This window comes from Cryptomeria japonica, chromosome 11 (genome assembly GCF_030272615.1).
Source record: "Cryptomeria japonica chromosome 11, Sugi_1.0, whole genome shotgun sequence".
In the NCBI taxonomy this organism is placed as follows: Eukaryota; Viridiplantae; Streptophyta; class Pinopsida; order Cupressales; family Cupressaceae; genus Cryptomeria; species Cryptomeria japonica.
The window spans coordinates 410,654,301-410,676,693 of NC_081415.1; the positions used below are offsets into that span (position 1 = coordinate 410,654,301).

General features: G+C 38.5%; 1 protein-coding gene across 1 annotated transcript in view; it reads left to right on the forward strand.

The window, feature by feature from the left end:
• Window positions 1-22,393, forward strand: part of LOC131041462 (polyadenylate-binding protein-interacting protein 12) — a 94,042-nt gene that overhangs the window by 3,675 nt on the left and 67,974 nt on the right. Inside the window, exons 7-8 of the mRNA XM_057974573.2 lie at window positions 167-214; window positions 321-389. Coding sequence (XP_057830556.2) covers window positions 167-214; window positions 321-389 — 117 coding nt within the window. The remainder of the gene's footprint in view (window positions 1-166; window positions 215-320; window positions 390-22,393) is intronic.

Here is a 22,393-nt window from a genome sequence, read left to right on the forward strand (position 1 = left end):
AAATCCCTCATATTTATTACAGCTTGGTCTGCAATTGCATAGCCTTTGTAATTGAATTATATGTTTTAAAGTCCAGTATGGGCTGAAATATGTTGAGCTTGCATATGTAATGAGCTACAGTGGCAATTAGAAGCGTTATTGTATGCCTTTATCAATATGTTTGTAGGTTTCTCAAGCAGACGTGAAACTTTTCTTTGAGTCACTTTGTGGTGAGGTGGGTACCACTTCTCTCTGCTTAATTCATGTCTCCCTTGTGCTTATTTTTGGAAATTGCAGAAGAACAGGTAGTGGATTGAAATATTTTATCTATATATTTTCAGGTTTCTCGTTTGAGATTACTAGGAGATTATCATCATTCCACTCGTATAGCGTTTGTAGAGTTTATAATGGTAAGTGGCTTACATACTAATGAAATCCCTCTTGTTTTGTTCTGCTATTTTGCTCGCATTGTTAGTTGTATTTTGCCCCCACATCTCTCAAATATTTGATTATGTTGCTCTAAGCCTCTAACTGTTGAGGTTTCTCAAGAATTTGAGATTTAGAGCCTTTAGTATACATTTGCATTCCTATTTGAGAACTGATTTAATAATCTGTTGATGCAATGTCATGGGGCAATGAATGATATAGCATTTCAATTTCAGAGCTGGTTGAAAGTCCTTGAAAAATGATATGCTTGGTCAAATGATTAGAATGATAGACACATGCATTTTACTTTCATAACATTGAGCTATTTGCAAAAGTTAGCATTTTGGATTTATGGTTCTTCAATGCTCAAATTCTTTCTAGAGAGAAACACAGAGTAGTGTAGAGTTTTCCAGTGTTATTGATTTGTTAATGTTTATTGAAAAATCTTGTAATGATGAATTATGGCCACTCAAAATCTTCTTTTCCTTTCTTTATTGGGTTATCAACAACATTGGCCTGCTAAAGTTAGAACTTGGAAGGATCCTCAGCTTCATTCTTCTTCTGTTTTAATTTATCACCTATACATTAAAGTTTTTAATTGTGAGATTATCTGTTTTTAACTAAATTCTGTTGTGGTTTGCATCTTTTCTTTGTTTGTTGTATTTGAGTGAAGTCAATCGAATAGTGGCCTCATACATGACATTCGGAGAGATAGAGAGAGGTAGTTAAAATGGCTTGAGCAAGTCTCATGTTGGATCACAATGGTTGAACCAACATATGTTACAGAATTCTAATGTGCGAGTGTTACACTCTAATCATGCCAATCTGCATAATTGCAACTTCCAGCAATAGAAACGTATTGGTTTCTTAGTACACAAGTTACAAAATTTACTTTAACAAATATAATTGCATGTACGTTTGGATATAGAATGACGAAAAGTTTTATTAAGGTTGTTGTGTGCATTGTTCAATAACTTGGACGTGGCAAAAACTTAGCAGCCCACAATTTTGCCTTGGGCTAAGAAAATACACAAAATAAACTTACATAATTCTTGTCTAAAATGAAACTTTAATAATGCTTGCAATGCATAAGAATTCATTTAGAGAACACAAAAGTCGATTTTGATCATAGCAGCATTACTCAGAATTGAGACTAACTTGGCAAGCCAAAAGTACAAATGGAATTAAATTATTTGGAAAATAATCGGTAAACAAAAAAGCACTGAAAAATTCATAAAAGTAGGGAAAAAATACTGTTATGTTGTTTCAAGCCAAATAAAGGGGAAAAACATTTGCTTTTCTATCTGGTGTAGTTCAAAACAATTTTTATGTCTTTTCTTTTTAAAATCAGTGTGGGGGGCTAGGTGCAGCAGTCGCCAGTGGGGTTGAGGGCAGTGCCCCAGGTGTGTTCCCTGTTGTGATATAGGGCATGTTTGAGGGGTGGAGCCCCAGCCAAGCCCGTATTAAGGGCAGTGAGGCTGCATGGACCTTCATGCCGTAGGAACTTGGCAGCCTGAAATATTGATGTAGACTCTGGGCTCAACAAAAAGTTTTTAAATATTTTTTTTAGATACACAAAATAAACTTAAATAGTGCATGAGACACATAAAGAATGAATTTAGAGAACACAAATTCTATTTTGGTCACACTAGCATTACCTGGAATTAAGATTGACTTGGCAAACCAAAAGTGCAAATGGAATTTGATAACTTGGGATTCAATTGAGATACTCAAAACTGCTGAAAATTTCATAAAAATAGGGAAAAACCATAGTTTTTGTTATTTCAAGCCAAATAAAGGGCAAAGGCTCTACTTTTTCATTGGTGCAGCCAAAATGTTTTTTATGTTTTGCATTCTTTAAATCAGTCTAGGGATCTCTTGTGACCATTTCACACATCGCCCCATTGTAAATGGGGACCCCTACTTTTGCTTTCTAGGGTTTGTTTTCTAGGTCTTTTAGGTTCTTGTCTATTAGCCTTTGCATTTTGAGTATTGCCAGAGGGATCACTAAGATAGCAGGCTCTGCTAGGGCTAGGGTGAATCAGTAGATGATCCAGGTCAGGGTCTCATTGAATGCCTTCCTTAGGTCAAGTTTTGCTTTTGTTGTTAGTTGTGTCTTGTCTGAGTTTGAGGAAGTCAATGAAGCTTTGTGAGTGAATATCATCTTTGAGGGTCTGAGATAGGTCAAATTGATGAGTTATGAAGTCTTGGGCATAGATTGATGAGTAGCTAACCTATTTGCCCATTGGGGACACCTTGGACAAGTCTGGACTTGGAGATTTGATGAAAAGGTCAAAATTTGAGCCTAGAGGAAAGATTTCGCTCCTGACCCTTCCAAAGGGTCTAGAGCAAAATCCTTGGAAAAGACCTGAATTGTCATCAAAAACATTGAAATGATATCACCTTGAAGGTGAATCGACTTGAAAAGATGAAGGAACGATCTAAGAACCAAGTCAAAGGGCAAAGTTGAGGAAAAAATGAGAAATTCTAGCCCAATTCACCAATTTCGCTCCTGACCCTTCCAAAGGGTCCAAAGCGAAATTCTAGGATAGGTCCTATCCTTCTAGGGGTACTTGGGCGAAATGGTTGAAATGTCTTTGTAATCCAAAATTTGAGCAAGGAACTCCTCAAGGTGGTTTGTTAGATAGGAGGAATGTGATTGAGGTGGAAGTTTGGATGTTTGAGTGGTCTCTAAGGTAAAATCTCAAATTTCGCTCTTGACCCTTCCAAAGGGCCCAGAGCGAAATTTCACAAAGGACCTAAAATTTCACTTAAGTCAGAGTGGTTGAGTGAATTTGCAAGGATATGGAAGGAAATATATCAAAGGGGTGAGTCTAAGGCAAAGTCAAGTCAAATTCAAGGTAAAGTGAGCCAAGAATAGGAATTTCGCTCCTGACCCTTCCAAAGGGTCCAGAGTGAATTCCTCTATAAGACACTCCACCTTGACCCCAAACTAGGAACTAGCTCATTCTCAGGCATTAGTGAAGGCAAAACACTTGTTTGGATAAGAAAATGTGGGAAATGAAGTCAAGATTTGAACCTAAGGGTGAATTTCGCTCTTGACCCTTCCAAAGGGTCTAGAGCAAAATTCTTGTAGGACCCTATTTCTTCACAAAATCTTGAACTAAATGCCAATTCAAGGAGCAAATTCACTTGATCATGATAGGAGGAGGCCTGAGAAGTTATGTCCAAAGCATGGAAAGGAGAAAGGAAGTGAGAAATGAGCCTAAAATGAAAATTTCGCTCCTGACCCTTCCAAAGGGTCCAGAGCGAAATTCACATATCCTCTATGTTGCTACTTGTTATGGCCAAATTTTTGACTTCTAAGGCATGGATGGAAGGACTTTGATGTGTTCTAGCCTTTGAAAGGTGGATTGAGGCGATGGAATAGTGAAAATCAACCCAAAATAGGAATTTCGCTCCTGACCCTTCCAAAGGGTCCAGAGCGAAATCCTCAATTTGACACTCTATTTTGCCTAAGACATTGAATGTGAGGATTTTGAGCTAAGTGGATGGCAAATAGACTTGATTGTGGTGAGGAAAGGTGAGTTTGATCAAGTTTGAAGGTGGACTAAAGGGAAGAAGTGTGAAATCAACCTAGAACAAGAATTTCGCTCCCGACCCTTCCAAATGGTCCAGAGCAAAATTCTCCATAAGCACTATTTTCTTCCTTGTTTTGACCAAAAGCCTTGTTCCTTGGACATGATGGGGGTAAATTGACATGTTTTTGCCTTTTGAAGTGATAGAAAGTAAAGAAGATAATTTTGTCCAAGATTATGAATTTCGCTCCTGACCATTCCAAAGGGTCTAGAGCGAAATTCTTGAAAGCACCTATTTTCTCTTTAGATGAGGTCCAAACCTTGGTTCCTATGGCGTGGATGGAAGTGGAGTGATGTATTCTTGCCTTTTGAGGTAGATTGGAGTTGAAGAAATGAAGAATCAAGCCTAAATCTTGAATTTCGCTCTTGACCCTTCCAAAGGGTCCAAAGCGAAATTCTCAAAATCTCCTTTTTTCTTCCAATTATGTGTTAAGACAAACATTGACCAAGGTGAATTGAGCTTGAAGATGCCCCTAAGCATGCATTTGAATGAGTTGTGATCACTAGAAGTGAAGATTTTGAGCTAGAACATGAATTTCGCTCCTGACCCTTCCAAAGGGTCTAGAGCGAAATTCTAAATAGGTCACGTCCCTGGCCATGGTTTTGAGCGAATTTCTCCTTTCAGCCCTTTTTTGGGATCAAACAAGTGTTGTCTTCGTGTGAGAGGGATCCAAAGGTGAGAGTCAAAGGAAAACAAGGTAGGAAAGATAGAGCTAAGTGAGGGAAAGCAAGCAAAATAGGAATTTCGCTCCTGACCCTTCTAAAGGGTCCAGAGCGAATTTCTTCATAAGACACTATTCTTTGCTCCAATCTACAAGCTAGTGCATTCCCAAACAATTTTGAAGCCCAAAGACTTGCTCTTAATGACTTAAGGGATGAAGAATGAAGCTAAGTGAGGAAAAACAAGCAAATCATGAATTTTGCTTTTGACCCTTTCAAAGGGTCCAGAGTGAAATCCTCAAAATCACCTAGTTTGCTCACGTTTGAGATCAAAAGATAGATTCCTAGGCCTTGGTGGAGAGAAAACTAGTATATGCTTGTCTTGGGAAGCAATTTGGGGTAAGGAAATGATGGAATTTAGACCAAATCATGAATTTTGCTCCCGACCCTTCCAAAGGGTCCAAAGCGAAATCCTTTGAAGCCCCTATTTTTCACCTTGTTTGAGCTGGGCAAAGGGCTAGTTGTGAGATCATGATGGGAGGAGGTTTGAAGGTTAAGTCTAGGATTGTGAAATGTTGAAAGAAATGGTCTAATTGAGCAAAATCAAAAAATCGCTCTTGACCCTTCCAAAGGGTCCAGAGCGAAATTCTTATAGGGCCTGTCCCTGGGGAGGATCCTAAAGCAAATTCCATTTTGATCCGTTTTTGTTAATGATTTAAGGTAAAAAGTGCTATGGCCAGGATACATATATCATGTGTGCTTAATCATCTTTTGGTTTGTTTTGGAGATGGAAGAAGGTCAGGTTAGGACAAGGACGACCTATTCCAGTCCCATCATCATCGAGGACATTCCAAATGCATAGAGGAGGAGTCAAGGTGTTTTGAAGCGTTGGAAGACTGCAAGTGTTCGAAGAATTGTAAGCTATCTCCAAAACCTTCATTTCGCCACACAAAGGAACCACATGATGATAGAGAAGAAGGATCTTACAAGTACTTCAAGGCGAAGTATGCTATCAGAGAAAGAAATGACTTGACCATCAAGCACATGAAAGTTGAAGAGGTACATCATTCATCGCATCAAAAGACAGAGGAGGATCAACCAAGACACAAACGTCAGACAAGATGACATCCCAGTCACTTTTCCTCCAGTCAGATTAGTCCACCTTAGCATGTCCAGATTCAATGTACCTAATTTATCAGGGACAACACAAACTTTGAGGCACCTACCCCTGTTTCCTATTGGTTCTCAAATATTAAATGTAATTATTTCATTGGCTAAAGGAGTTTGTTATAACAAACCCTAATTAGGGTTTCTATCTTGTAATCCTAGCCTTTGATTGTAAATCAATCAGAGCCATTGAAATGTAAGGAGCTCTTTACATAAAGCCCTGGCTCTTCATTTGTAAGGGTGAATGGTGAATAGTTGGTTAATAGAGGTTAGAATAGCTAAGAATTAGTAGGTAGAATAGTGAATAGAATATCAATTAGAGTAGATTAGGAAGAGAAGGCAAGAAATTGTTGCCTTGATTGTAAATAAACTCCATTTTCATTGAAGTCATGGTGAAATATGTCGTTTCTTTGCAATATGCATGGTCTCTTGTCGAATCTTCATTTTAGATGATGATTAATTAGATTGAATGAAGGAAGTTAATGAATGCACTCGTGTGGAATCCGTCTAGTCCAAACCACTAGCCTCTTGCTGATTGTAAGTGCGCCTTGCGTGGTCAACTGGCATAGAATGAATTTAATTTCAAGTCATTACACGTCTATTGTTCATGCATTATCTTGAATGGTGATTAGAGTCAGATGGTGTACGATTTGAATTTATTTGAAGCCGTTTTTAGAAGATCGCATTGAGTTGGTGTCGGGTTGTTCAATCTGATGGTGAGACCAACCCAGTAGGACTCCACCTAGTCGTTCATCCATCTTCTCGCATTCTAGGTCTTAGAGTAGACTCTTTGAGCCTTGTATCTTTTGATATTTTTTTATCTCCCAGTTAGTAGATAGGACTTGTGATTCCAACAAATCAGACGCTCAGACAGTCGAATGTAAGTCCCCCTTGTGATTCCAGCATAATCACATCATACCACAAGAGCTTATCCACACGTAGAGACCCTACATATAAGAACCTTGGAGTCTTCTCGAATGATCCTTAGGCGAAATCTTCAGCATTCGGGGAAATTTTGTTCAAGAGAGTATTTTATTCTGTGTTCACATGTGCATGAAAAACACATCAACAGGATCTAGGGTGACAACCCCTAGTGAGATTGAGGGGCAATGACCCTCATGAGGTTTGGGGGCAACACCTCAGGCTTGTCACTTTTTGTGTTATAGGGTGGGGTTTGTTAGAAGTACGGTTGCTGTTGCACCAAAAGATCAACCTTTTAATGCCCGAAACAACCACTAGACTTATACAATCCTCAGGTTGCAGTTAAGCCATGTCACAAACCCAAGCGCTATGCTGCACAACACAAGGAGACCAAGGGCACACACCTTGCACCAATCCCCCCCAGCACAAGCGAGGGGGTTTGAACTTGTGACCCAGGCTCTGATACCACTTGTTAGAAGTACGGTTGCCGTTGCACCAAAAGAGCGACCTTTTAATGCCCGATACAACCACTAGACTTATAGAATCCACAAGGGTCGGTTAAGCCATGTCACAAACCCGAGCGCTACACTGCACAACACAAGGAGGCCAAGGGTGCACACCTTGCAACAGGGTCGAGTGAGAAAGTTCTTGCCTCTAGGCTTGAATTAAGTGCTTCAACGTCACAAGGACCTTCATGGTGCATCCCATTTATCATAATTTTATCGTTTTTAACCAATTGCTAATAAATCCTTTTCAATTTTTCAACAATCACTTCGCATTGTTAAGATCCCAATATGATTCTTTTTTTTGGTGGCTGAGTTTGTCTGTAAGGCTTGGCTTGCAAGTAATTTGGTTTGTAGATTTATTCGTGGGTTTGGCGAATGCAGGATAAGTCCACACAATGTAATATTAACTAAATAAGAAAATTATGACTACTACAATGCTTAAAATAGTTAAGACATGACGAGCCTAATGTGTTTCCCCTCTTTGGAAAATCTTGTCCTTAATGCTGGAAGTGGGGAAATTTCTATTGAATTTGGTGGAGAGGTTCCTAAGTGATGTTTTCTAGTTGCAATCCTTGCCGCTAAACCAAAATTTTTATGATGTTGGGTTACAAAGTGAGTGCAATCGTTGGTCTAATATAACCTTTGGATCAAGGATGATAGATCCATCCAATTCGAGAGGTGAGAATGAAATGTGGACATATTGGCCAAGGACCAAATTTATCTTTAAAAATAAAAATTAGGGAATGATGGAGATTGCGATGATGTTTCATGTAGGGGCTTGTGCCTCCCTTGCTCCAAACTCTACTATAAATAGTTTGGAGTGCGCTATAAATGCTTCCAAATTATGCCCAAAATGTAATTATTTAATGCTATTGCACCCATTACTCCTAGATGTGTGAAAGCTTTTGCATTAAGCACATATATGGATGCTTTGCCCTTCCACTATAATGTTGTTGTGGTTTGGATGCAGGTGCTTCAATCCATGTAAAGAAGTTGCAACTCTTGCCTTGATCAAGAGTTGGATCATTGCCTTTAGGTGATGTTGCTTGTGTTTCATATTTTAAATCTCACCCGAAGGTTTGTTGGTGAAATTTTTAGAGAAGTTTCATTTGATAAACTATGGCATGATATTGTGGAGGAAGTTGAACACTATGTAAAGATGGTTTTGATTTGTAGATTTCATCATTTTTGGTCTAGTTTTCTTGATTTGCATTCCTGGGTGTCTACAAAATGGAAATCCTTCCTCTTGGATGTAATTGTTATCTATGTGCCTAAGATTTTTGTTCAATATTTTTTCGTAATTGTTTGTGTTGGTGGTAGATAGGGAGCTTATTCTTGCAAGGGATCCTTGGTTTTGGGGTGAGACCTTTCTTTATGAAACCATGTTACGTATATTTTGATCATCTGTTGTAATTCTTCTTTGTGCTACTGATTTGGGTTAGGTTGCCTAATCTCCCGTTGCATTTTGGCTTCCTTCTTGTTTGGAGAGTATTGGTAACTCTCTTGGAATTTTTTTTCTATTTTTTGAAATGACAGCTTAATCTCATCCAACCTATGCTTGTATTTTGGTTGAGATTGATATTTGTAAGGGTCTTTTAACTCAAATTTGGCTCAAGGTGGAATACTAAGCTTGGAAATAATAGTTGGATTTTGAAAAGTTGGCTTTTTGTTGCCATAATTGTTTTTGTCTTGGTCATCAAACAATTTCATGCACAAGGATGAAGCATATGGCTCTTGATATTACATCTTGGTGGAAGAATGCAAAACCTTTCCATCAAATTGTTGAAAATGTCAATCCTCTAAGGATGCCTTGGGGTGGCATCTTGAGGATGTTTTCCCGTTTGTTGTTGTGGGGTCATCTTTGGATACCAAGTTTGCATGTCACTAGTTTCTTGTTTCATAGGCTATGTGGCAACATACTATTTCTTTAGATTATCATAATTTGAAGCTTTCGAATTGATTGTGAGGGCATGTATTAGGTTTTGTCTATGATGCCTACCTCAATTTGTGTGCTTTATATAGATGTAGTTGTCGTAGCCCTTGTTCTTTCCTCCTAGGACGTGTTTAGGCCTTAGATTCTTGTGTAGGATGATATTGCCTCCTATTCTCTAGATATGGTTGGGGATCTTATAGTAGTCAGCTCAAGGGAGGGTGATTAGGCAACCACAACAATTTCTTACAAGAATTCTTGTTCTATAAGAAGGCTCCCTCCTAGATGGTTTTGAGATCTCACAAGAAGGCTAGGCTGGCAAGCATGTTTAGTGTTAGCTAGTTCTGAGTTGTTTGTTTTGTTCTATTTAGGATTTGTTTTGTAGCGCATCTGTGGTTTTGTGTTTATGATGTTGCATCTTTTTTGCCTTATTGGCCAAACCTAGGCATTGAGGCTTCTTTGTCATAGTGTTTTATCATTTGGTGTGGAGATCTATAGAGCCCTCAATCAATCTATCTAAGAAAATAAATAAGTCAACATTTGATATAAAATTAATGTTATAATCTGTAATTTATATATTTAATAATGTATTATATTTAATTTAATAAATTATATAATAATATATTTTTAATTTGCATATAGTTTACTCCAATATATTTAAAATTTTAATTGACATTAAATCTTGAAACGTGATTAAATGTTTTTATGTTTAGTTTTGTAAGATCTAGTTAATGTAAGTTATTAGATTTTATTCTAATTTATAATTATCTATGATGTATATATGCCATAAATAAATTAACAATATATTATATATGATGTGTATATACACATCATTTTATGAATGTCATATCCAATTGTATCCATATTAAGGGGCTTGAAAAATATCCATATCCATATTTGATACCATATTAGTATCCATGTCCTTGTAACTCCTATTGGGCCATTAATACATTTCAATTATAGTTGGACTACTCGCCGAAAACTCGGCAAGTAGTTAAAAACTCGTGAGTTTTTCTTCAGGGCGAGTTTTTACGACTTTTACTCGCCATAAAAACTCGGCTGCATTAAAAAAAGAGGCCCAAACATGTAAAAAAATTATCTATTCTTTTTTTCAAGTCAGTCTCATTCTCTTCATCAAAATATAGTCACATTTCAATATGTCTTTTTCCTTTCTTATTCTTTAAGTTATATTTCATGTATATATTGGCAGGATGTTTGAGAGTGGTTTCAGATCTCTAGGAGTTATAATGCAAATTCTAGGTTTTAGAAGATCTTTTAAATTTTCAGACAGTCAAATTTCAGTAATCAGTATGCTCCTATCAACATTCTCTCGCTCTCTCGATCTCACTCACTTTATCTGCCCCGAATTGTAGACCTATCTATCTCCCTATCACTCTTCCTCTATCCCCCTCTCTCCCACTCTACATTTCACTCTCTCCTCTCTCCCCCAAGATCTAGACCTATCTCCCTACCCCTGTCTTTCTCACCCTTAGACCCCCGCGAGGGGTGCTACCACAACCTAATTTTATTTTGTAGATGCTTGGTGGCAAAGTTGGGGTGGAAATACCCCAAATCTCAAAAAAATTGCCCTCAGAATCTTATGTTAACCCTGTAGTTCATCCAGTTGTGAGTGCAATTGGAGCTTGTTTGAGGCCATCCACACGAAGAAGAGGAGCACGTTAGCTCAAAACCGCCTCAATGACCTTGCCTTTGTGCAATATAATCTTCGGTTGCGCATAAGAAAGGTAGAGGAAGCACCGGCTGGTCTAATTGATTTGGATGATATAGATCCTTACAATGATTGGACATCGCAGGAGCAACCTCCATTGTTTACAGAGGATGACATCAATGATTTGGAGAGGTAGGCTACGGAGGAGGAGGGGGGTGGATTTGGTTTCACACTAGATGACATTGAGCAGGTTGAGGAGTCATTGCCAGTGCTAGGACCAACTAGCGGCAGAGCTACATCTAGGATGGAGGACGAGCCACAGCCTGAGCTAGACATACCGAGCGAGGAGGCACAATCACGTCCACAACAAACCACTAAGACTAGACCCTTTAGTTCCACCTCTCCCCTAGTTTTTACTAGAGCTGGGAAGAGGAAGATGTGATTGTAATGATGTATTTACTTTTAGTTTTACAAAAACTATTTACTATTTTGCTTCCAGCCATCAGCATTCCTCGTGAGGATGCGATTTTGTACTCGCTTCGCGTTTAAATATATCTAGACTCAACTTGTTTCTTTTGTGTTCTCATTTATTGATTCATTGGATGCATCTTCTCATTGAATTTTGCAAAAAAAATGCATTTCGAATTAGGTTTAAGCAATTTTTTAAGTTGTCGAGTTTTTTGCCGAGTTTGTGCCAAGTACTGGTCGAGTTTTTCCCGAGTTTTTTTTTCAAGCCTTGGTGAGTTTTTGGTTTTGGCGAGTAGTTCAACTATGATTTCAACTATGCACACATGATACACATAACCTAGTGCTGTGCCACAAGTATCAATAACTCAAGGGACCTGTTGTGACCTAATCACACATCACCCCATCCCAGATAGGGACCCCCTAACTTGTAGGCCCTTTTGGTCGTTTGGTCTTGGTTTTTGTGGGTTTTGGTGGCAGTCTCGTTAGTCTTTCCGCGTTGCAGGTGTTTGAGGGTCATTTAGATTTAATTTGCTTTTCGTTTGAGCAAGTTTGGTGAAGTCTAGGGCCTGTTTTGTCTTTTTTTGGGTTTCTGCCTTTTGTCCTAGATTTTAGGGGTTTTTGTTAGGGTTTCGAAGAAACTAAACATACTATTGGAATCAAGACCCTTCAAGGAACCTCCCAGTAAAATTTGAGCCAAAACGGAGCAACTTTCTATTTTTAGAAAGTTCCTATTTTTTAGGGATTTTACTAAGTCCCGGAATGTCGTCATTTTGCCAAAAATCAAACTTACTATTTTTAGTAAGTCATTACTGTGTCCTATCTAGGGATCCAATGGTGACACTTTAAAGGTTTCTATTTGTGGAAAGTTTGTTCTGACAGAACCATTCGGGCAAGGTGACAAAGGTCAGGCATTTGCGACTACTTCTAATTCCGAAAAGTCAGAAAGCAGACAGAGAGAGCCAAAAAATGGTTGAGTGCTGGAAGCCCATTCCTGAAATGGAAAGCTTGGGAAATTTGTCTTAAGTCTGGAAAATCATCCCAAATTCTTATATGGTGGCCTGATTCGGAAGAGGCTCAAAATCCATCCAAGTCCGGAAGAAGCACAATTTGATGAATTCTTCCTCCACAGCTAAATTCCGCCCAAATCCTCAGCTGGGCGCCAAAATGGAAGGGTCATGGAGGATTCACAATTATATGAATTCCTCCTCCAAAGAGAAATTCCACCCAAATCCTCAGTTGGGTGCCAAAATGGAAGGGTCATGGAGGATTCTCAATTTAATGAATTCCTCCTCCACAGAGAAATTCTGCCTAAAGCACTCAACAAGGCGCCAAAATGGAGGGGTCATGGAGGATTCAACATTTGATGAAATTCCTCCTCCATAGTGAAATTCCGCCCAAGGCATGGTGAAGGCGCCAAAACAAGGAAGTGATGGAAGATTCCAAACAAAGTGTGAATTCCTCTGCACATGGAAATAGCGCCCTAGACTAATGGAAAGCGCCAAATTGAGGGGTGCTTGGAGGCATGGAAAATGATCAAATTCCAAGACATGGTGAATTCCATGCTTAAGCTTGAAAATTGAAAATTTGTCTTAAGGCATGAAAGTCAAAGGGTCAAGGAGGAATGAAAAGCAAAAAAAAATCCCCTTGAGAATATTTTTGAAATTTCCATTTTTAGACACCAAATATTATCAGAATCCGGAAAGTTTTGAAGATTTGGACTCGTGAGATAATTCTCTATCTCCTGGACCCGGGTCGTAAATTTTAGGAAAATTCCTAAAAAATAGGAAATGTGGCAAATTGGTCAAAAGGCTCCCTGTGAATGTGATGAATTCAAAGAGCACAAAAAAATTCCTTCCTCGAGAAAGAATTGTGCCCAAGAAGAAGAAATTCTGAAAAAAATAAAATTGACTAACTTATGGAAATTCCTTCCTTCATGACATAGTTCTTGGAAATCATGAAAATTGGCTAAGGCATGAAGAATTTCCTTCGTCAGGGGTAAGGAACAAATTTCTTTTCAAAGGAGAATTCCTTCACAACATGAATTCTACGCCGGGATGAATTGAAGGTGGAAAAACAATTTCTTGGCAAGGAAGGAATCAGGGATGAACTGAACAAGAAATTTCCCCCAGGAAAAGTTAAAAAAAATTCATTCTCGGGCATCAAATCACATCCAAATTTCAAAATTTTTACAGATTTGGATTCGTAGGAGAATTTTCTCTCTCTTGGACCGTGGAGCCCTAATTTGGAAATTTTCCTAAAAAATAGGAAATGCGTAGAATTGATGAAAAACCTTCTTCAAGCAAGGAAAGTTGAAGAGACTTCAAGAAAATTCTCCCTGAATCAAATTTTCTCTCCAACAATTCGAGATGTGGGATATACGACAATAGGGTCCACTTGCATGGCGAGGATCTATTGAACGCATGGCAGTATGATGGTGCATTCATTGCCGGAATATTCGACCAAATGGCGACCTGGTCATTGCATGTTGAATTTATGGAAAATTCTTTTTGCATGCAGCCGCTGCATGTGGGAATGATGGAGCATTTATGACATAATGGGGTGATTTTTGCATGGATGAATATTCAACGCATGTTGGGCGAATTTGAAAGAGGTGGTGCATTTAATGCACTAGTGGGCACTATTCTGGGCTCATGGAATAATTGTATATGGGCTTTATGGGATATTTATTGCTGATTCCCACCTTGTTGCATCTTGAGTGGAGAATCTTCTAGGGTGAAACCCTAATTAGGGTTTGCATGGCCTGAGGCCTATATAAAGGGGTGACCTGGCCCGAGGCCTATATAAAGGGGTGACCCCCCTCATTTGTAAGGGAGGAGAGATTATTATTTGAGATTGTTGCATCAGGATTGTTGAAGTAGCCAACTTAATACATTGTTCGATTTTGATGGTGTATTCTTGTTCTATTTTAGCAATTTGCATGGTCTTTCTCTCTTCAGTTAGATTAGATTTGCTTACATGTTGTTAGGAGAATTGGATTTGATAGGAGTACTTGTTGCAGAATTCAAGCTCAAACTTTTGGTGTGCAGTTGATTGTTGTATACCGTGCAAAGTTAGCTTGAGCCTTTTGCTATGTGTGTACGCCTAACTTCGATCATCGGTGAAGATTGTTCGATCCGATGGTCCGGATTGGTGATCTGAAAAACCTCTACACACCCTTTGAAGATTGCACCGCCTTCGCGTAGTTGTGCTTTGCTGGAGAAGGGAAGCGTGGTTTGATTTTGCATGAGTGATCCTGTCTCCTGTTCTTAGGATTAGATTAGCTTTAGCATAGTTCTCTCTTCCCCACTCTAATTTACTTTCTGCATAATTCGAAAATCAATAATCTAAAACTAGGGCTTTCATTGCAAATCATTCGTATAGAAATCCTTGAGCTTGCATGAGTTTTCTTCAATTGAACACACGTAAGGCCCCTTGGGTTAACAGCAAACCCATCAATCAATTGAGTCATGTCCATGCACCGGAGGAACCTTGGAATTAGCCATTTGAACTTTATGCAATCTTAGCATATGGACTAATTTTGATCAAGAGAGGGTAAGGTGACTGTTGGTAACTTTATTTTGTGTTCGACGCTATCAAAAAAACACGTTAACAGGACCCAATTAGATGACTTTTCCACACTACTTGGAAGGTGAAAATATGGTTGGATTAAGGTCTTAGGTTTGATTTATATTTATTAAGCTGTAAAACCCTAAAAACCTAAACCCTTTTAATCCTTTTGGCTTTGTGTTATATTTTTGTGTTGACCACCTACTCTCGTTTGCTGGTCACATTAGTTACAACTTAAGTCCTCTTATTCGTCAGCATGATCAGCCCCTCATGGCTTAGGAAATGTTTATTCTTGGAATGATTTATTTCCTTTCTAAATTCCTAAGCCTATGTTCTATGTTTATATGGCCCATGACCCCTTAGCCCTAGTTGACAAATGTTTATGTCTATATGGCACGTGGCCCCTTTTTCCCTAGTTGACAAATGTTTGTCTATATGGCATGTGGCCCCTTTTTCCCTAGTTGACGAAATGTTTTCACGTGCATTATATGTTTTTAAGTCGTGGTTCCCTATTAATTTATGTCAGTGTTTTCGCTGGAACACTTACCAAATGTTTATGTCTATATGGCACGTGGCCCCTTTTTCCCTAGTTGACGAAATGTTTTCACGTGCATTATATGGTTTTTAAGTTGTGGGTCCCTATTAATTTACGTCAGTGTTTTCGTTGGAACACTTACCCTCGTGGGAGCCTTGTTTTAGTTCTTGCGAGTGGGCAAAATCAAAGATGTGTTCACCGTGGCTGATGATTCAATGTTTTTGGGTTATTGTTGAAGCTTTATCTTTCGTTGAAACCTCTTTGAAGCTCTAGGGACTTGATGAAATTCAAGAAGGGGCTCAAAGGCCTAATGAGTTGGCAATGCGTGTATATCGCTAGAGCTTCATTTTTTGTAGGAACCTTTCCTTTGTTCCTGCGAATTGATGATATAAGGGAATGTTTGACATGGTTGGTGACTTGGCATTTTGTTGGAGCTCTCCCCTTTGGGGAAGCCTTTCTTGAGCTCCAGTGGTCCGACAATCTGAGACTTAAGATGAGGTGGTTGGTGGGCCTATATCCTCTTTGTATTTCATTGAAACTTTGTTGATTGCTCGAGCTCCTTGTGAACTCCAACGAGCTAGCGAGGAGTATGATTGTCTTGTATGGTAGTGAGTTGGTTGAGGGTTTCGCTCTCGTTGGAACTTGTGCTCTTGCCAGAACGTTTCAAAGGCTTCAACAGTTTAGTGAAGGATGCCACAGTGGAATCTATTACCATGAGTAAGGATTTTCGGTCGAGCTATATGCTTCTTGGAAATGTTAAAAATGTCCTAGTGACTCGGTGAAAGGGTTGTGGCAAAACATGGAAAGTCAAAAAAAGATGTTCGTTCTCTTCTCCCAAAGATTTTTTAAACTCCATCAATAGCTGTTGATCTTTTAGATCAATGGCCAGAAGTTTAAAGGAACAATGGTTCACTGGTAGTTTTAAATGTTTACACGAATTGGCATTAATGGTGCCAATCGAAGATGATTTAATTGGATTTTGTCGATTCCTTTCCACAATTCTAATGATAAAGAATTTTTCAGAGCTCAAGGAGATCAAAGGAGTTTGAATTTCGCAATTTCTTGTGAACTAGGGAAGACTTTTGTGGATCAATCAAGCAAAAATTTGTTGCCATAGAACTAGTGAGTGCTCCAGTCAACTTTCTTCCATAATTAGGGTTTTTGGTGCTTTGCTTAGGGCGTAAAAGAGGTAATCGTATGTAATTTTGGGTGTGCGCCTTAGCTTAGCTGTAATTTTAAGAGAGCTGCAAAATTGATTTTGGAAGGCCCTATAATTCTTTGAGACCGAGGATAGGGAAATTTTCAAAACCCTATCCCTAGAATGGCGAGTTCTTTTAAGGGTTCTTCCAAGGGCAAACTAAAATTGAAGAGAATGAAAAGGGAGAGGGATTTTTGTGATGATTTAATTGCTTAGTTACCCGGTTCCTTCCAAAGACCTAGGCAGCATCAAGGGTGTGGAATTTAGCATGATAGACCTTAGGACATTCAACGGAATTGGAAGGATGGCATATAGCCAATTGATGGCTATGCCTTGTGTACCATTACAAAAAATGTTTTAGAAAAAATCATGTGTGCAACCCTTAGAGATTAGGATTGGCCAGGCTCATAGTACCAAATGTTTTTGTAAATGTTGAAATGAGCAGAGCTTTAGCAAGGAACTATGTGCCATAAAAGAAGACAATTTATACACATGATGGTGTGCCAATGGTTGTATTGACTAGGGAATATATTTGCCAGGTTTTTGGGCTTAGCCAGTGGTTGTATTGACTAGGGAATATATTTGCCAGGTTTTTGGGCTTAAACCTAATTTTTAGATGCCCATTGACTTAGGATCTTTTAATAGCGTATGAAAGGTTTGAATTTATTATTTGACAATAAACGTAAGTGGCTCCCTGCCCACAAGCCTAAAAAAGATGATAAGCTCCAAAGTTTTTAGATATGGATAAGCCACCTTTCAGCTTTGATATATTTGAGGAGTATTTTGAGAAGACATACTTTGCAGTTTGTTAGGTATTTGGATTTGATGCACAAATGTTCATACCAATCAACTTAATGCTGCTCATTGTAGATGTGCAGAGTTATGAAAATAACAGGCCTTTTGATTATGCAGCACATATAGAAGACAGGCTAAATAAGGCCTTAGCTAATGTTAAGAAGGACAATTCTATTGTCTATTTCAAGTGGTATTCTCTAATGTGCCATATCTTGTTGTATAGAGGATGGGAATTAAATATATGGCAGCCACCACTTTGACAACATTGGATAAAGAAGACAATTTGCTCCCAGTCCAAGAATGGACATAAATTTGGGACAATGGGTGCCCTTAGGCACATTACATGTATTTTGAAGAATTCTTTGTCAAGGACATATACAAGGGCGTAGGTTATCCCTCAAGTTGGAGGTTATCTGAGACAATTATGAGATTCTTGAGGCCCAAGGACCCTGATAAAAAGGTGAAGATCAACCATAATTGGGGAGATTGGTACCTCTATGAAGGCTGCATTGTAATCAGGGTTTATGGATTTGAGGGTGCCCCTCACATCTTACCAAGGATAGTGCCTGACAGGTTTGCTTTTTTAGAAATTGTGAGACAATTGAACGAGTCTGATAACCATCAACTCAGAAAGGATAGAAAGGCATTTTTCAGCCCCGGTACTCTATGTTTTGGTGATTTTAAAGTCACTGCTAAATAAGGATACAAACTTATTAATGCAAACTTGATTATTCAAGTTGCCACTTGCAGTAGGAAAGATGTTTGATCCAGTGCAATTTATACATAATGCTAGAACATTTTACAAGCTTGGTGCCTATGGACATGAATTCTCCATGCCAGAAGACCTAATAAGGAATTGCCCTGATATGGATCATGTGCATAGGAAGTTGGATCTTTGGAAGAGGATCCAAAGGGCAAAGAAATTAAGAAAAGAGACTGACCCTTCCTATCAAGGCGCCTTTATGAAAATTCAGGATCATGTGAAGAGGGTTGAGGTAATGTTATTGAATGAGGCAAAATTGTTGTTCAATGTGCCAATTAGAAGTTTAAATTTTTTTTCAACAAGTGCCTTTACAATGTCAGGACAAATTTCAAGGCCTAAGAGCCCAAAGTATGTGACACCTTTGTGTTAAGTCTTTCCTCTATCCACTCCTGCTCCTAGTTTCTCAGTGGATGAAAGTGATGGGTGGGATACCCCAGATGATGCAGAGCCAGTGATTGTAGTAGCTAATCCTTCTGAAGAGAGGTTGGACATTACTTTTGAGCCTTCTGATCAATTATTTGATGATGTGAGGACTAAAGCCAATGCTCAATTTATGGAGGATGACACTTTTATCGGCACTCAAGAGTTAAAAGATTTTATTTTAAAGATTAAAGGAGAAGAAATTTAGAAGAAAGTTACTCCTGAAAATCAGTAGCAGGCAATCTCAAAATTGTGGGTAGAGGTGAAAGAGGAAATGGATGCAATGACAACACAAAAGGCAAGGGAATTGGTTGAAAAGAGCGGTTGCATGCTCTTGCCTGGTTGGGACATATCCTTTGCAATAGCTTTTGACAACATAAGGAGAAATGAGAATATCAAGATAAAGCTAATGAGGAAGGAGCAGATAAGTTGTTTTTTGGATCAGCTTTAGATCCTGACATCAATGCCTTGGCAATTTGGTCACTTTACTCACCAGACAAGAGGCCAGCTATTATTGATGACCCAAGCAAAATTGTGGGAATTCTTGTAGTCCACAGATTGGAGGACAACAGTCTAGTTGAGGTTAGTTTGACTACACATGCAGCAGTGAGGAAAATGCAAGCTGAAAATGGAAGGTTGAACAGGGAGGTTCTAGCATTAAATGAAAGATTAAATATGGCCACAGGTGCCATGCCTCCAATAGCACTTCCATTGCCCACTGCTGAAGAAAGAAAATTGCAATAAGAAATAACTGAAATGAGAAAAAGGCAAGAGCAACATGCCACTGATTTGAGAAAGGCAAAATTTGACATTGCTGTAGGTTTGATAAATAATTTTTTTGAAAAGATAAAGGCATTAATTGACAAGATTTGGGAAAAACATGAGGCAACAGTAAAATTGAATAGAGAAGAACAGAAGTAAGATTGAAATGTATGGGAAGAAATAGGTTCCTCATGATGCCTCTTCTTAATATTCTTTTGCAACAAAATTGTTTTGATGAAAATTCTTTGAAGCATTTGACAACTATTGTCAATGGTCTCAAAATGATCAGAAATATGTTAAGGCAACATAAGAAATTTCTTTAACTCATTGTTAATGAATTAAAGCATTTTGACAAATTGAAGGGATCTCCTATGCCATCATTCTAGAAAGAAGATGGAGATTGAGCAGAAAAGAATCAAGCAGAATGGAAGGAGTTTTCACAAGTTCCCTTTTTGATTATCAATTTATAAATGAAGATAAAGAAAGAGTTATTGATAATCCGAGCTTTCATTTTGGATAAATTGTCAATGCTTGAGTTTGGGATGATGACAATTAATGCTTCTGTTTCCACACATGCCTATAAAGATTATGCAGAACACATGGCAAAAATAAATCAATTCTTGTTGCTAAATCACTGAGGAAAAGAGAGTAAATGCAAATTTGATTTGTATTTTAGTTTGTCTTGTATGGATCCTTGCTAGATCATTTGATCACGGGTTCTTTCAGTTCTGAAGAAATGAAATGAAATGAAAGAGAAATGCATTCGATTTGCATTTCAATGTGCCATCAGATTTGGACCTCTTTGTTACATCAGCTTCTTGCAATCACGTGCTATTTCCCCATGCAGTTGCATCAGTTTAGAAAGTGGAGCATCTTTCTCCAAGTTCATGCTCATTCTGCTGCTCCAGCATCCTTCCAGGCGGTGCAAAGCATTTTTTGTCTTATATGCTTTTAGAGATGCCTTTGGCATATTCTCCAATTTCAAATGTTTGTTAAGTGAAAAAAATGACAAATGTACATGGCTCGATGCTTGTTGCTCCTTTCCTCTATAAAAGGGATTTCAAGGCCATTTTGAAGGGTTTTGAATTTATGTTTTGGGCAGGTAGCATAGAATAGTGTTGAGTCTAGAGTATAGAAGTGTAGTGTTGCAATTTTAACCACATTTGAGGCCCTCACCTTGGCGACGACACCCTCCTTTATGACCAAGACCTCTTTCTGCATTTTCACCCCTTGATCCCTTCCTGTTTGAGCCTTGGGGCCCGGATAGGGGCGTGGCGCCCCTGTCCCACCCTCTTAGGGTGGCCCCAAGATAGGTCCCCCCGACCCTATTTGCACTTCGGGATCCCAAATCTCCCCGATGTCGGCCTTTGGTGAGATGAATTAATCTTCTGAGGCATGTATAAAAAGGGAGTTGGTTTTCTCATTTGCATAAGCAGGAATTAGATAAGCAAGCATAGGCGAAGATATACATCATCAAGCATTCAAGCATTCAAGTCTTCTTCATTCATCCATTGGAGAAACATTACAACATTCATTTGCAAGCATGTGTATGTGTTAGGGTTTTGTCATGTTACATGCCATTTCATGCATCACTTGTGATTACATTCAAGAAGCAAAGCAATCATCATAGACAAATTGCAGATCTACAAGGTATACATTTCCATTGTTTACATTCAAGCATTTGCAATTACTTTCTTTCAAGGTTGATTCCTCAACCAGGGTTTGACTAAGGCAAACCCCTATCCACAACCCTTCTTCCCTTCTTTTCTGTGTGTAGGTTGCAGGTGCGTAGCTATAATTGTAGGTTTGGGTTTCATTTGTAGAGACGGAAGAACCCTTTTCGTTTGCGGATTTTGTGGAGGACCATGTACACTCCCGCCACGGTCCCGACGACTTTTCTCCAAATTTGCAGGGCAGATCCGTATCAGTCTAATTAGCTCAGATCTGAAGTTACAACGCAATCCCGAACTGGTAGCTCCTCATTTCACTCATTTTCTCTCTCTTTTCCACATAGTCAACAAGTCAACCTTCTCATTTACAAAAGAGGGTAAATCACACTTCAACCCTTGCAATCCACTTGTAATTCACATCCTTGTTTCCCTTAGATTTGGATTTAGTGGATTCAAGCCCCTCTTTTGAATGTAAAGTTCTCCCAAGTGAAAATCATCCTAGTGGCTTCCTTTCTCTCTCCTAGGTGGGGAGTCACTAGGATCCAATTTTCCACTTTACAAGAAGAGAATGCAGATTGTATATGTTTAAGTTCTTTTAGCAAGTGTCAATCAGTTTTTGAACAATGATGAAAATTATTTCAAAGTTTCTCTCCAAATTGTACATTCAAGTTCAAATGAATACAATACATCAAGGATGTCATTGCAGTGTCTTTGTGATTGTGTAGTTTCTTTATGGCTTTCTTTCAAGGAAAGAGTTAAATTCTTTAATCAAATTATTGTGAATTTGGATAAACAATATGGATTTGTAAGTAGGACTTTGTAATGGTATATGTGGGTTCAGCGGTGGAAGACATTAATGAGTCAATCCACTGGTTTAGACTAATTTGCTATTTGAATACTTTTGTTTTCTGCAACTTTGACTCCAATACACTAGGATAGGCACCAATCTATTGATTTGCTCAATTCTTGTTTAGAAACATTCACAAATCATCAAATGGTTTTACTTTTCCATGTTGTTCAGGAGTAGCTTATGTTAGAATTCTGTTCTCAATCATTAGTTAATGCTTAATATCCAAGAATGGAGACAATTCTGGAATAAGTAGAGGTTTCCTTGGTCTATTTTCATTAAGAACCCATCTGCTTCAATCACAATATCTGAGTATACCATGAAGATCACTAGATATTGTTAAGGAGAACCCACCTTGGTTTTGCAGAGCCTAAAGTGTAGAATACATCGGTCCTGAGATTAAGTCTGATTGAGTCTTGTTAGTTGGCCATTGATCTAAGAGCTTAAGTGTTGAATATACTCATAGAGTGTCTTGGGCAATCATTTGGAACAACCAACAACTCCACCCTAA